This window comes from Aotus nancymaae, unplaced genomic scaffold, assembly GCF_030222135.1.
Source record: "Aotus nancymaae isolate 86718 unplaced genomic scaffold, 86718_ANA_hifiasm-v0.15.2.pri h1tg000108l, whole genome shotgun sequence".
Lineage (NCBI taxonomy): Eukaryota > Metazoa > Chordata > Mammalia > Primates > Aotidae > Aotus > Aotus nancymaae.
This window is the reverse complement of record NW_026988523.1, coordinates 7,888,044-7,903,834: the sequence shown is the minus strand read 5'-3', so window position 1 is coordinate 7,903,834 and position 15,791 is coordinate 7,888,044. Positions and strand designations below refer to the sequence as shown.

Sequence of the window (15,791 nt, the reverse complement as noted above, 5' to 3'; positions counted from 1 at the left end):
CTTAGGTTGGCCCAATTGCTGCTAGTATTTGTTATGGGATGAATTGTGCCCTAGCTTTCCAAAGAAGATGTGTTGAAGTCCTGTTCCCCAGAACCTCAGAATGTAAACTTATTTGGAAATAGGATCATTGTAGATATAAGTAGCTAAGTTACGATGAGATCGTACTGGAGTAGAGTGGTTCCTCTAACCCAGTATGACTGCTATACATTTTTTTTTTTTTTTTGAGACAGAGTCTTGCTCTGTCACTCAGGCTGGAGTGCAGTGGCATGATCTTGACTCACTGCAGGCTCTGTCCGCCTCCTGGGTTCAAGCGATTCTCCTGCCTCAGCCTCCTGAGTAGCTGAGACTACAGGCACATGCCACCCTAACTTTTTGTATTTTTAGTAAAGACAGGGTTTCGCCATGTTAGCCAGGATGGTCTCGATCTCCTGACCTCGTGATCTGTCCACTTCGGCCTCTCAAAGTGCTAGAAGGTGTGAGCCACCATACCCGGCCCAACTGCTGTACTTTTAAGAAGACAACAGTATGAAGAAACAAGGAGCACACAGTGCACAGACAGGCACAGACTGGAGTGATGCATCTATAAGCCGAGGAATGGCAGAGGATGCTAGCAGCCACCAGCAACTGGGAGAGGGGCATGGGACAGATTCTCTCTTGGAGCCCTCAGGAAGGATCAACCCTGCTGATGCCTGACTTTGGACTTCTGCCACCAGACTATGAGAGAATAAAGTTCTGCTGTTTTTAGGCCACTCAGTTTGTAATTATTGGTTTCAGCAGTGCTAAGAAACTAACAGTGTTATAGTGGGTAGGCTCCTCAAAGCCCAATGAGACCAAGAATTCATAAAGTATCAGGAAACAGAAGATCTCAGTGTTCATTCTAGCCCAATCGCTCCTCTGATGCTTAACATCCCCTCTTCAGCACTCTCATTAAATAGTGTTTCAGCTTGTATCTGAACACTTCCAGTGACCAAGAAGTCACTACTTACCATGACAACCAGGTAGCTTTCATTCTTAGCAATGCTAGTCTGTATACTGAGCTAAAATCTGTTTCCTTGTAGATTCCCCATTTGGTGGATACCACCTCCCTGAAACCTTTTGCCATACACTTAGCATTTTACAACCCTTCAAATACTTGCATTCATTGAACAAGCCATGCTTTTGCACATATAGTGTTAGCAAACATAAGTTCTTCTAAATGAAATGAACTTTAGCCTTCTCCACCTAAAGAATAACCCATTAAAGTCAAGTTTGGTATTATCACCTGATAGGGTAGGTTACGTGACAGGAAAAAGTCATCCCCAAATCTGGGCTTCAAACACCGAAAGATTATTTCTCACAAGACATGTTCACTATGAGTCAGCAGGAAACTCTATGGTTACTGAGGGACCCAGGCTGACAGAGCAGAGCAGCCACTATCTTGAACTCTGCCAGTCACCTCTGGAGAGAGAAAGTTCTAGGGTGTCTCCCATCAGCAATGCTAATGCACCAGCCCAGAAAAGACACACACCACTTCCTCTCACAATTCATCAGCCAGAAATAGTGCCCTGGCCTCACCTAACCAAGAGGGGGCTGGAAGATACAGTCCTCCTGGAAAGCCAGGTCAGAAATATTTGGCCATCGGCTCTGATGGCCACCCCACCCACTCTGCGTGCCCCTCCCTGCAACCCCCTGGCAGAGTTGCTGGCATCTTCTCCAGCCTTCTCAGAGCAGTTGATGTATTTGTTAGTCATGGTGATTATCACATTGCATTGTCGTTATATTTACTCGTGTTTTCATCTTCTCCATGACAATGAGAGTTTCTCAAGGACAGGTTAGGGCATAATAAACGTTTGATATGTGGATGCATTTGAGAACAGTGACCGTCTATACAGTGTAAAGGCCAAAGAACTTACAGGGGTTTACAAGGCTGGGCATGACCTGGCCCCCACTACTTCTCTGACCTCATCTCCCCACAGGGCTCATTCATTTGGCCCCAGCCACATTGCATCTGAAACTCACCAGGCCGGCCCCTGCCTCACAGCCTCAAACTCACTGTTCCCTTACCATCTACTCAGCTCACCATCCCACTTCTGCCATGTCTCCTCTCAGCTGTCAGCTTATCAGAGAAGCCTGTCCCCACCATCCCTATACAATGTTGTTCTGCCCTGTTAACACCCCTCCCTCCACAGCAGTTACCACTTCTTGACACAAACACAAACTCATGTGTGTTGCATTCTCACATGTTAAATATTACATAATTTGTATTATATAATACATTGTATATGATATATATAATTATTTCTGGTATTTATTTAACTGCTTCAACCCTCCCAGGCACATACACTTGAATGTAACTTCTATAAAGAAAAAGACCAGAATATAGTAGGTACTCAATAAATATCTGTCAAATGAATGGATGATAAATAAATAAATGTACCCCCTGTGTCTTCACATCTTTAGACCAAAATGCTAAACTTATCCCTCTCATATTACAGGATTTTGAGTCCCTTCAGCATCCCAGGCATCTAGAAGTGACCGATGATCAGTGCAGTAAAGAGTAGAACAACATAGTCCCTTGTCTATCTTTTACCCTATATTTTAATTAACAAAGCCTATGTTTGAATAATACTTCGGGGGTTACAAAAATCACACTGTTGACCTACTCATAGCAAGTTTACTTACTGACTAAAATATTTGGTGTTTTTCACACATAAGGCTGCACCTTTCCCTCTCTATGTAATTTTGTAGCTGTCAATTTGGACCTAAAAGTGTAGGACCTAACATTTTTCTCTCTTAATTTCCCTGTCACTCGTCTTCCTTTTCATTGATAATATCATTTATTCATTCACTTATTTAGAGTGTCAACTATGTACAAAAAAGCTGTTAAATGCTATGGGGGTGTTATGTGATCATTTTGCGATTTCCAGAAGAATTATTCCGCAATATCCACATCAGTCAGATAAAGAAACTTTGGTTCGATGAGGAAGACAGGTAAGACCCCTTCTGTGTGTAAATGGCTGATAGCAGAGTCATACCTGGGAGACTTTCAATGATAGGACTGCAGAAATGATACTCAAGAAGGTAATGCCTAGAGAATCTGAAAGTGGTAAGGCACATAGAGTCTTGGATGAGAGGGGCTTGGGTGGAGCTTACAGTTAGGAGGGCAATTTGATTCTGACATGTCACTCTACTTATCCCCAAGGCTGATTTACCTCCTCTGGAAGTCACCAACAGATCACCATCTCCCACATTACTCCGAGGATCTCACCCATCTTTGGACAAGGCTATGTTAAGGATTGGGCTTTTCTGCTGTGCACTAATGGATAAGACATTTCATATGTTCCAGTGATTTAAGGGAAGTCCTTGACTAGGGGAGGAACCAGAACAATAAATTCCACTTGTCGACTATATTTATTTATGTTAGTTAACGCCAGGTACTGGGTAAATATTATACAGATAATAATTTCATTAGCACTCCAAACTTGTAAGATAAGTACCATTATTATCTCCACTTTATAAATAGGGAAACTGAGGCACAAAGAGGTTAAGGGAAACTGAGGCACAGAGAGCTTAAGTAATCTTCCCACAGCTAGAAAATGAAAGTGCTGAGGCTTGAACCTCAACAGAGAATCTACAGTCTCCAGAGTCTATAGTCTCAACAGCTCTGCTCTGCTCCCTGTCCATTTTGAAAGCAGGGACAGAATATAGCCCAGTATATAATGTAAGGGCTATATAATAAGGCATGATTTTATACTAGGCACTAATACAGGTTACTCCTAATAAAATCAACCCTCAGGCATTGTTCAGAACTGAAATTGAACAGACTAGTATCTAACTTGAGGATAATGGAGAGGGATTAAATTAGTTGGAGAATGATTTAACCTTTTGCTCACTGGGCATTTTTTCATGAATTCATCTTTCCATCCTTCCAGGCATCCACTTATCCACTTATTCAACAACTATGCACTGAGCACTCTAGCCATTCTGGAGCGAAGGTCACACCCTGCAGCTAAGACAGGGTCTGACTGACAAGGACCTAGCAGTCCAGGTGGGGAGAAGCAGGCAAAGGAAACCCACAGTCTAGCACGGCAAGCGCTGCAGAGGGGGGCCCTGGAAGAGAGGGGCATGAATTCAGCCTGCATTTGGGAGAAGAGCTGAGGAGGCAGGAGGGAAATGATGAGAGAAGAATGCTTATGGAGGAAAGAACACTGAATCTGATCCTAGCAAAATTTTCTAATCGCAATATTCCTGGGGAGATCTTAGAAATTATACAATTTCCGGCCGGGCGCGGTGGCTCAAGCCTGTAATCCCAGCACTTTGGGAGGCCGAGGCGGGTGGATCACGAGGTCAAGAGATCGAGACCATCCTGGTCAACATGGTGAAACCCCGTCTCTACTAATACAAAAAAAAAATTAGCTGGGCACGGAGGCGCGTGCCTGTAATCCCAGCTACTCAGGAGGCTGAGGCAGGAGAATTGCCTGAACCCAGGAGGCGGAGATTGCGGTGAGCCGAGATCGCGCCATTGCGCTCCAGCCTGGGTATCAAGAGCGAAACTCCGTCTCAAAAAAAAAAAAAAAAAAGAAATTATACAATTTCCATAAAAGACAAGAGAAAATGGAACACTCTTTTCAAGAAAGGCCCTGGGACATAGTAACTAAGAACACAGGTTTTGGAGTCAGTCAGACTTATATTCCAATCTTAACCTCTCTTGGCAGAACTTCCTCCATTGTAAGATGGGGCTAATTATAGTGTCCCATCATGAGGTTGTCCTGAGGGTCATGTGAGCTCATGTGTGAGGGGCACAGCACAGTCTGTACTGAGTACAAATGCAGTAAACTCTAGTTGTCACCTTCTCAGACTCATAGTCACACTCAGTGGTCCTTTAGTCCTTAATCTTCTTAGTAGCTCTAACGTTTAGAACCAAGGTTTGTAAATCTCTTTTCTGTTTTGCATAGAGAATACAAAGGGAATATGATTTCTGTAAAATTGATTTGCATCCCAGTGAATTTATTGTACTCTATGGTTCTTGGTGACTAGGTAACCAGCAGAGGAGCTAATTCATTATTTTAGCAATTTAAACAGGAACTTGGAAGAAAAGCACCTTGTGGTCACAGAGCACAGGGATGATACAAACAAGAAGATTAAAAGAAAGTTCAGCTCACACAGCCCTAGATCATCACAAATGTACCCAAGGATTATTAACAATCACAATTACCTGGAACTATATTATTTGCCTGATTGGTTATTGTGAGGACAACTTGTATGAATAGATGAGCTGAAAGGAACTCATGAAGTTATTTTAAAGTGGCTGGCAGAGTCCATTTGTACTAAATAGCTGAGGAAATAGGAGAGAAGACCCAAGGCTCCCTGGTCCCCTTCATCCAATTTCTCACCTGGAAGTGAAAAGAAACTCTGAGTTCTCCTTCGAGGAACAGCCCATCCACAGGGCCCCAGCCCCCAGCCTCATATTTCCTCCAGGAACCACTTGCCCACCATGGGACCAGACCCAGGTGTTCTAGACAAGCCTTTTGAGAAAACAAAACAGCCATATGCAGAAGCAGTGATCATTTTCAGAGATCCAGTCCTCTAGGGAACAAAGTCTTGGGACTTTATGACCTTGGCAGCCACTATCCCTTCCTGACACCCCCTCCTTGAAAATCTCTGGCTGCCTATTCCTGAGCTTTATAGGCTTGTGCAGAGCCATGGTGCCAAGGCGTAGGTCTCAGAGGTTGTCTCTTTCCTTGGTTTCTCTTGCAGATTCACACAACTCCATGCTGTGTGCTGCAGGCTGGTTCTGAACCCAGAGCTCTGGCTGAGAGGATGGGGGCAGATGGGGAAACAGTGGTTCTGAAGAACATGCTCATTGGCGTCAACCTGATCCTTCTGGGCTCTATGCTCAAGCCTTCGGAGTGTCAGCTGGAGGTCACCACAGAAAGGGTGCAGAGACAGTCACTGGAGGAGGAGGGAGGCAATGCCAACTACAACACATCCAGCAAAGAGCAGCCTGTGGTCTTCAACCACGTATACAACATTAACGTGCCCCTGGACAGCCTCTGCTCCTCGGGGCTGGAGGCCTCTGCTGAGCAGGAGGTGAGTGCAGAAGACGAGACTCTGGCAGAGTACACGGGCCAGACCTCAGACCACGAGAACCAGGTCACCTTTACACACAGGATCAACCTCCCCAAAAAGGTCTGCCCATGTGCCAGTTCAGCCCAGGTGCTGCAGGAGCTGCTGAGCCGGATCGAGATGCTGGAGAGGGAGGTGTCGGTGCTGCGAGACCAGTGCAATGCCAACTGCTGCCAAGAGAGTGCTGCCACAGGTAGAGTCTGGGAGCTTGCAGCGTGGTCTCAGGAGGGGAAGGAGAGAGCTGTGCAGAGAGGGAGAGTGCACCAGAAGGAGCAACGCACTCCCAGCAAAACCCCGGCATCTCTTCACACGGTCAAAGGGAAAAAAGTGCCCTAGTCTGTAGCCGCCGGTTAATGTCTCTAAGATCTAAATGCAGTTCTTCCCGAGGGATTCAGTTCAGGGATTCTCTACACTGCGTAGCCAGTTTAAAATACATTAACCTGATTTTGGGGGGATGAGTCAGGTAATGGTACATCGGTTCAGCACAGCAACTTCGATTCATCTTTGGTTTTCACAGGCTGTTGAATTGATATCTATCCATGTTAACCTGAGGGACTAGAGAATGCAGGCGCTCTGTTCACTCAATCACAGCCTTTCTCCCATCTGAGTAGATGATAGTCATTAAGGTCTCAGAGGACCTGTCCCCATCTTCTCCCTGCCTCCTCAACGAGCACACAGAAGCATATGCACACACACACACACACATGCATGCACACACGCATGCACATGCTCACGCAACACACGCAGCTTAGTGCAACCTGCAAAAGGCTGAAATTTCAGGGGTTTTACTTCTAACACTGCCCACCCCCTAATTAGCAATCCTTATGAGTTATTATCTTTACCTCTCTGCAAAACATAATTAAGTCTTCAGAGTCAGAATTCCCAAGTTCAGATCCTGGCTCTCCTGCTTCCTAGCCGATGACCTAAGCAGTTACATATCTGCGCCTTCCTTTCCTTGTCTACAAATGGCGCTAGGCTAGAGCAACAAGAAGTTATTAACAATAAAAGCACCTATTCGGACGTCAGCCTGGCTTCTGTAAGTACCATATAAGCAACAGCTGTTATCAGCTGACCCCAGTGAGTGGGAATTGTGTCTGTACCCCTCTGTGCACAGGTACCTTAGACTCCATGCAATTCAGTTCTTTGATGACAAGAGGCATTTGTCTTGAGTTCAAGCATGGACCTTGAGGGTCCATGATCTCAAGGCTTTCACAGGATGAAAGCAGGAGGTGGCAGAGTGAAATTTTCAGAGCCTGGATGGCCCACAGCTGCAGATTCACATTCACACATTCACCCTGAGACACAGCAAGATAAGAGGCAGTCACTGAGGACTAGAATATTTCATGGGTTCTCTCACCTCCTTCTCCTCCCCATAACCAACACTATAAATAAACAATGTGAAGAACAGAAGAGCAAGTCCAGTCCTCCTGTGCTTCAGTGACAACTGTCAGGTCATTCGGTCTTTTTAATGGAGCAGGGGAATAGAAGAAAGTCCTAGGTTTCCATGGGCATGAACTCTGCAGCTCAGGAAGCTAGGGCTTCTATAAATGGACTTTTTACCAGCCTTTCACCAGGATTCCTAGCAAACATGGAAAAAAATCTGCAAGGAAGAGCTAAGTTAAGTAATGTCAGTAAAGTATATTTTCATGGGGGCAGCATGAAGTGGCAGAATTAGAAAAGGATGTAACTTACTAGACTTCATATCCTCAGGGCCAAGTGCAAAGAAGGATGCCAGCAGGTACTCCATTTGTATTTGTTTAATACGTTTACTTGAGTCATGCTAGGAAATAAATTAGCCACTGTAGTTATCCCACAGTAAGGGCTAGGACAGAGACATGCATAGAATCCTAAAGGGGTCATAGCAAACAGTAACTAAATGAGAGCAAGGTCCTGGAGAGCCTTTGAAGTAACCCTGGCACTGGTTTTTGATGAATGAGCAGAGGGAGTCAGCTGGCAGGCAGGGAGGGAACGGGACAGGTTTGTAACACATAAGACTTTCTCTGAACAGTGGACTCAGTGCTCAACCTACAGCCCCTCAGGTCCCTCACAGTCCCCATAGCCAACACCTGGAAGTCCTTGTCAGAGGGCTGTCCTCAGTTTGTTGGAAAGTTCTTGGACTGCCCAAAGAGAGAATGAGGGGCTGGGGAATTCACATGCCCTCAGGGACAGACCTTAACCCACAATGAGATGTGACCTGCACCGCCCAGAGCACCCTGCAGGACTGAACCCAAGTGACTCTCCTGGGACTTGACTTGATAATGCACCCGGGCTTGAGCACGTTCCCTTCCCAATTTTCCATTCTTCCCTACCAGATTTTTCTGGGAACACCTTCCAATAAATCACATGTACATGAATCTTTATCGAAGATCTGCTTCTAGGGAACCCACCCTAGGGCACCTTGGAGGTGAGCTCCTGGAGGACAAGGGACCAGATCTCATTCACCTTTGCCCCCAGCCCTGTGCTAGGCACAGAAAGCCCATATTAGGTGAAAATGTTAAATTGAATATGTACCAAACTATGTTGAGCTTCACTCTCAGCAACAGAAATCTGATCAGAGAATGAATAGAGGTCTTTGCCCATCCTTCCCCAGCACCATTGACAGGAGAAGCCACTGCTGCTCTTTGACCTTCTCCTTGACCATTCCAGGACAACTGGACTATATCCCTCACTGCAGTGGCCACGGCAACTTTAGCTTTGAGTCCTGTGGCTGCATCTGCAACGAAGGCTGGTTTGGCAAGAACTGCTCGGAGCCCTACTGCCCGCTGGGTTGCTCCAGCCGGGGGGTGTGTGTGGATGGCCAGTGCATCTGTGACAGCGAGTACAGCGGGGATGACTGCTCCGAACTGCGGTGTCCGACAGACTGCAGCTCCCGGGGGCTCTGCGTGGACGGGGAATGTGTCTGTGAAGAGCCCTACACTGGCGAGGACTGCAGGGAACTGAGGTGCCCCGGGGACTGTTCGGGGAAGGGGAGATGTGCCAACGGTACCTGTTTATGCGAGGAGGGCTACGTTGGTGAGGACTGCAGCGAGCGGCAGTGTCTGAATGCCTGCAGTGGGCGAGGACACTGTGAGGAGGGGCTCTGCATCTGTGAAGAGGGCTACCAGGGCCCTGACTGCTCAGCAGGTAGGCAGGGGAACTCTCTGGGGTGTTGGCAAGGGTGGTCCAGCAAACTAGCTGGATACCTCCAGTTAGCTGGGGAAGAAAGATGAGTGAGCAGGTGAATTTTAGGCAAAATATTTCCCAACTGGGTTGGACTCATTTACTTTCCAAGAGAGCTGATTTCTTGAGTCAATAACAGTTGATGAGGCAGATTAAAGGGGATAAAGAGTGGAAATAGCAAAAGGTCAAGTTCAGGCTGAGAGCTGGATTGTTACCCGTGAGGCTAGGCAATGGTAACAATGATGACAACACCTCACTGAACTGGAGGTGGGGGAGGGTAGACAGTGAGGTCATGGGACCACCTCAGCCAAGGCCATTCTCTAACTCTGAGGTATCCCAAGGGTTCCACCCACTCAAAATTATCTCCCTTACCAGTTGCCATATTCCAGGAATGCCTTCCACAATGCTACTGCAAGAGATGATGGTCAGTCTGTAAGGCTCTCTGATTATCTTGGAGCTTACAGATTGCAAGGTGTTATTAATTTATGAAATGATTCTAGTGGGGAGAGTATTTGTAGACAAGGACTTAAACATAAACAGGAATCAAGTACTAAGGACATTGGACAACAACTAACATTCTAACAATTAGTACAGAATATTAAACGAATATGACTCACTTTGTTCCAGATGACTATCCAGCAAATTAGAACCAACCCTATATATGTATAGTCTTCACTGTCAAAGCTAATAGAAAGGTGATGTCCTAAAATGGGGATCTAAGCCCAACAGTGAGAAAAAATCAGTATCTCATTGGGGCTGATTGTCTTTTTGATGCAAATCAGATTATTTTTATTATTTCACAATAGCTCATCCTCTTCTGACTAAATCAGTTTTAAACAGTACAGATTAAGTGGTTGATCCTTTCCATTTGGAGCCCAGAGGCCCCACTGGGATTATTTAAAATAAAAAAATAACAACAAACAAACATTTTAAACCCTCTACTGGAGCAAGTTTAGGAATCTTCTGATCAGTCATGTGACATCAGTGGAAGGGGAAGCCTGGTAAGCCAGGTTCACCAGCTCCTGTGGGCCAGGGTTACCCACCTCCTACATGGCAGACAACTTTCCTGCACATGTAACTTCAACTTAAATTATTTTCAAAATCGATGGTACTAATGAAAAGAAAAACAATAACAATGTACTGCTTAGGAAAAAATTTAATGTTCCTTAACTTTTTCCATATCCAATTATTTCATTTAGCCTCCCAATTTTGTTAACTGAATTGAAATATCTTTCTAAAAATATAGTCACCACACCAATTATCCCAAAGTGAAATTCAAGCAGAAGTTAGGCCTTATTTTTTCCGAATCCAAAGTCACCGGGCACCTTCTGGGAAGCCAGGCTGAAACATGGCCCCAGTTCCCATCCAGAGGATCAGACTCCATGACGCCCCATCTGGAGGACACCCAGGGTCAGTTTGGGCCATCTCTGTGTTAATGCTATTCTGTAGCCCACATGCTTCTTAGTAGACTTAATCTTTGGTAGTCTGAACATACCTGTCATATTCTTGACCCTACCTTTCTACAAGGATGGGTTCATTTGCAAACAAAATCTTCATCTAATCCAGGACTTATTCTGAACTGGAGATAAACCCTCCTGGCTACCTCAGGGAAGATGCAGCAGCTGCTAGCATAGCTACAACTGGGTCAAGTCCAAACTATGAGCACATTACCTCCGACATGTTACCTCTGTGCTGCTTGAGGAACACTTCAATAGGCCCAGATAAATTACTTTACAGGTTCCAAAAGCATGTAAGAAGGACAGTTGCATAATCTCCATCTGTTCCTATAGCAACCCTAGAGCCACCACTCATTTGCAGGAGGTCTGCTCTTAAGGCCTGTTTTTTAAACCAAGTGCTACAGGTCTCTTCCAGAGAAGTATCTAGGTCATTATCTAAAGTGCTACTTTGCCTGCTCTTTGTGAAAAGGCTGTAGGAGAAGGGGCTATTTATCCACTGCTTGACGTTCCTGGTCAGGTGCACACACCACAGCACGATATTCCCATTGCCCACAGGAATGAGGAGAGGAGAGAGAAGGGTTAGGAAGGTGAAAACACTGAGAGTCACAAAATATATTTCCTTACAAGGCATTCTTTTCTCTTTGGCAAGAGCACAGAAAATAGCTGCCCACTGTGTGGATTTCATTCTGAGGCCCCCTAGGTCTGCGGCGCTTGAGCACAATTGAATAGTGTTGGCAAAGTCACTACATTTGACTCCTAGCCTTGATCTGTGCTCATAGTGTGCCATGGGACAAAATCTCAAGACTTCTGCCTCCATTCTCTGCCCATGTAGAGATAATAGAACAAAACATTCATGAATATGAGAACTTAAAACAGCCTTAGAAAGAAGCTTCTCACTTTACAGATTTAAAAAGCAACAGTCAGTGAGACAGATTTTCCCAGAGCCAGACAGCTAATTAATGGCGGAATAAGAAAAAGAATCCTGATCTCCTACCAGCTTCTAGCACTCTTTTATCTTCTCTGGAATGCAAAGTAGAATAGAACTGAAAAATAAAAATTTTAAAGCCACATACACAAAGAAGTAGCCTTTTGATATGAAATCTGAGCCTCCATCACACGATTTTTAAAAATGAGGTGTCAGAGGTAGGGTGGAAAAGCACATTCAACCATTTGTCCACATCTGCCCCCACTGGTGGTGGTTAGTGTGGGGGCTGGCCAGGGAGCTGGCCAAAACTCCCCCGGAGCCAGCAGGATAAAAGAACCATCAGAGCAGGGTCTTGAGACAATCCAGAAAGCGGTTCCCTGGACTTCAGTCAGACCTGCGGAGATTCATCAGTGTCAGCCTTTGCTCTGTCACACTGCAGCCAGCCCAAACTCTGGCACCTGAAACTACTTGTTCTTTGGAGTAAGACACATCATGGAACTAATTCCAACTGCTCTCACCACATAAGTGCAACATTTATGCAAGATCTAAAAAGGAAACAGCATGGCATCTTTGCAGATAAGCAACCCTGATTCCTCAAGCCACAGTTTATTTCTCTTTAACAGCCTGCCCTTCCAAAAATTTCAAAGTTGACACCTCAAAGAAAGTAAGGCTAAGAATACTTTGCACCCACCATAAATTCATTGAATTAAGGCATGAAGCTCTTTGATAGTTTGCAGTATCATTCTATAGAATTTTCTTTTATAAGGATTACTGACGCCTAGTATACATACCTGCTGCTAAGTTATGGTGCAAGTGGTGGTGGTCTCCTCCATCGAGCCACCACTGTCAAGGCCACTTCCACCACGAATGACACCAGTTGCTGCTTTCTCAGTCAGAAGGGAAGGCAATGTTTACCACCAGGCTCAGGCCTCAAGCTAAGTTGCCAAGATTAAAAAAAAAATCCTTCTGCACCTCTGTTTTTGCTTTAAAATCCCAAAATGCTCTTCTTAGATCACTCTTTATTGTCAATATTAGCTTTGAAGAAGGAAGTAAAAAGGAATACACTGACTTGTTCCAAAAGAATTGTTGGTGACTTGAAATTTGGAAAGGCCATTTCTGCCACTATAACGAAAGTCCTTCATAGGAAACCTGGAGTTAATGTGTTGAATCACAGAGACAGGCACTAGAGAACCTGTTTAAAAAGAATTTTCTTACCTCTACGATGAGCATGGGTCTAGAGATCACATCTATTAAGATCATCTGAATTACTCCTAAGATAGTTTACTTTGGGAGGCCATGTATAAATAAAAGAAGGCATCTGGTGCAATCTGTAACCTGCTATCTAAATTGTAGGGGAAAGAATGATAAATGTAGAAGATCTGGGTTTCAGAGTCAGTTCTACTATGACCCAACTCTCCGACTTTTGGCACATCCCTGAACCTGGGATTCGGTTTCCTCATTTGTAAATCTGGGACAATTATATCTACATGAACCACTTTATAGGGCTGCTATTAAATATTTTTAAAGATTCTAGTTAGATGCTATATCTGAAAATAGTTTATAGGCTATGAAATGCTATGTAAACATAAAGTGGTATTGTATATTGGCTAAGAAGTTTTATGGTCATTCTGCCTGCATTCAAATTCTAGCTTCTACGTTTGCTGACTGTGTGGCCCAATTTTGTTATCTGTGAAACAGAAGTAATAATGATACCTTAATCCCATAGTGTTGGTAAGAGGATGAAATGAAATAATCTATGTACAAGTGGTTAGCATTGTACCTGGTGCATAAAAAATGCTCAGTATAATCATGCAAAATCCTGACAGGTTCTAAATATAAACTCTTCTTCTCATGGCCCAGGAGTCATTCTGTATGTGTTGTATAGGCTGTCCCAAAGGTCTTAGTGAAATTCAAAGCTTTAATAAGGTCAGAACTATAGGTGATCCAGTTTATAAAACATCATTTGAAAGTTTAAATTTCATTTACACTTCTTTAGCTTTATAAACTTTAAACAAACATTTTTTAAATTTTTGGTTTGGTCAACATTTGCCATCCTCAAGGAAGCTCTGCTTTCTAGACTGTTTTATTCAATTAATGGTTTTGGGCAAAAGCAATTGAAGCAAATGTCCAACAGTGCAAATATATGCTGCTGATTCTATCCTGTGAATCTGGATCTGTTAAAGGGCTCCTGGTATCTGCCTTTGCTGAGGTTTTGAGGGGGCATGTGTGAGTACAATGAGGAGACAGCACTCTCCACTCACATGGTCCTGCAAAACACAGCTGGTCTCAGATTACCTGCTTGTAAAGGGGAAGGGTGAGATTAAGAGGAGAAATTCAAAACCTAACAACTCTTCAACTAATTGAATCCTCCACTATATATACATTTATAAGTTAATAACAACTATTTAAATATTGACCTGATCTTTGATTTAATCTATGGACAGGTCTAATTACAGACACACTGGAGGTAGCCTCCTAGTTAGTCTTAAAGGCTTAATTATTTAATGGCCACAACACTGGTGAATCTTCATTTTCCAAGACAATGATACACAAAAGGCTATTCCAATGTGTTTTAACCTTTGGTGACTCCAAGTAGCATTTGAGAAATCAGACAAGAAAGAAAAGCAAAGTCCTCAAGAATGTTTCTTTATCATCATCTCCAAGATCAAGGCTAATAAAAATTAGTTTAACACAAGATAGGTTTCTTTCAGAAATAGGTGGTCTTCTTTTAAAAGGGAAAATTCTACAATAATGGGCTGTTGAGTGTCTTCCTCAGGCCATGGTATCCAGGACTTACTGTTTTGGCTTCTCATAATTTGCAAGATAATCAGGAATGAGTTTTTATTTCCACTTGCCAAGTCAGATATTGGCTCCCAGGGTAATCTGATGACAATAACTTATTAAACCATCAAAAATTTTGGCCAGTGGTGTGCTGTTAAATATCTAACAACCTCGCTCTCTAAAGGAAAAAATTTTTAAAGCCCTGTTGTGTAACATTTGCCAGTTTCCATGATGTAAATACTATCTCCATGACCAATTTCAATTACCAATATGACATCACTAAATATAGAACTGGAAACAGATGTGTAGTAAAGTACAATCAGAATATTTCCACCAGACAGAGCACACATAAACTATCTTAAAGGTATAGATAATATTAAAATGTAGTCAAATAATTTGAAAGTGATAAATTTTGAGTATCTATTACCTCTGTTTTTAATATAATTTACTTAATTGTTAGGTTCTAAAATTGAATCTTTAATAATGGCTCTATTCAACAACAGTCTTGAAATGTTCCTGAAAATTTAAAAATCAGCTTTTACAAGCCAGTAGCAGCTGGCTCCAGTGCATGACTAGTTCATGACCTTATGGAGATTGGGGTACTAAGCACCAAAAAGACAAGAGCCTGCTCAAAAAGGAAGTTACAAATCACTTAAAGCCATTGAGCCCAGCAGAACATATAGACATGGCATGGGGGTGAGATGTGAGGAAGAAAGTTGAGTCCAGGATGGGGAAGGCAATCCTCTGAGCTCATGCTATCTGTGTATTGCCTCCCGGTAGTTGCCCCTCCAGAGGACTTGCGAGTGGCTGGTATCAGCGACAGGTCCATTGAGCTGGAATGGGACGGGCCGATGGCAGTGACGGAATATGTGATCTCTTACCAGCCGACGGCCCTGGGGGGCCTCCAGCTCCAGCAGCGGGTGCCTGGAGATTGGAGTGGTGTCACCATCACGGAGCTGGAGCCAGGTCTCACCTACAACATCAGCGTCTACGCTGTCATTAGCAACATCCTCAGCCTTCCCATCACTGCCAAGGTGGCCACCCGTACGTACCATTTCCCCGTCCTGCTTCATTTTTCTTTTCTCCTACATGAGATCATGGGCATTCATGATAGTAGCGTCTTTTCTTAATTCTTCAGGGACGCCTGGAATAGTCATTGCCCTTGAGGGGAGGGGCTACAGATGTGACCCATTTAGAAAGGGTACATCATTAGAAAGGCACTTCCAAATAAGAGAGTTTCCAAATACAGGCAGCTTTCATGAATTATAGAACCAAAAGGACAAAAAGTACTTTAATTATTGAGTCCTGACTTGTTATAAGCTAGACTCTGATTAGAAGTCAAGGAAAGTATGAGACATCTACAG

At 43.9% G+C, this 15,791-nt stretch overlaps 1 protein-coding gene and 1 long non-coding RNA gene across 39 annotated transcripts in view; one reads left to right on the top strand and one right to left on the bottom strand.

Moving 5' to 3' along the window:
* LOC105711646 (uncharacterized) overlaps nucleotides 1-15,791 on the bottom strand; it is a 313,477-nt gene that overhangs the window by 117,884 nt on the left and 179,802 nt on the right. The window lies entirely within an intron of this gene.
* TNR (tenascin R) overlaps nucleotides 1-15,791 on the top strand; it is a 429,814-nt gene that overhangs the window by 337,777 nt on the left and 76,246 nt on the right. For 3 of the 5 annotated variants that reach the window (XM_012444444.2, XM_021668050.2, XM_012444446.3), the window contains 3 exons: nucleotides 5,737-6,298; nucleotides 8,752-9,228; nucleotides 15,208-15,471. In XM_012444444.2, the coding sequence (XP_012299867.2) occupies nucleotides 5,800-6,298; nucleotides 8,752-9,228; nucleotides 15,208-15,471 (1,240 nt within the window). In that variant the 5' untranslated portion in view covers nucleotides 5,737-5,799. Of the gene's footprint in view, nucleotides 1-5,736; nucleotides 6,299-8,751; nucleotides 9,229-15,207; nucleotides 15,472-15,791 lie in introns of those variants that run through there. The other 2 variants (XM_064370757.1, XM_021668051.2) reach the window with 2 other exon arrangements.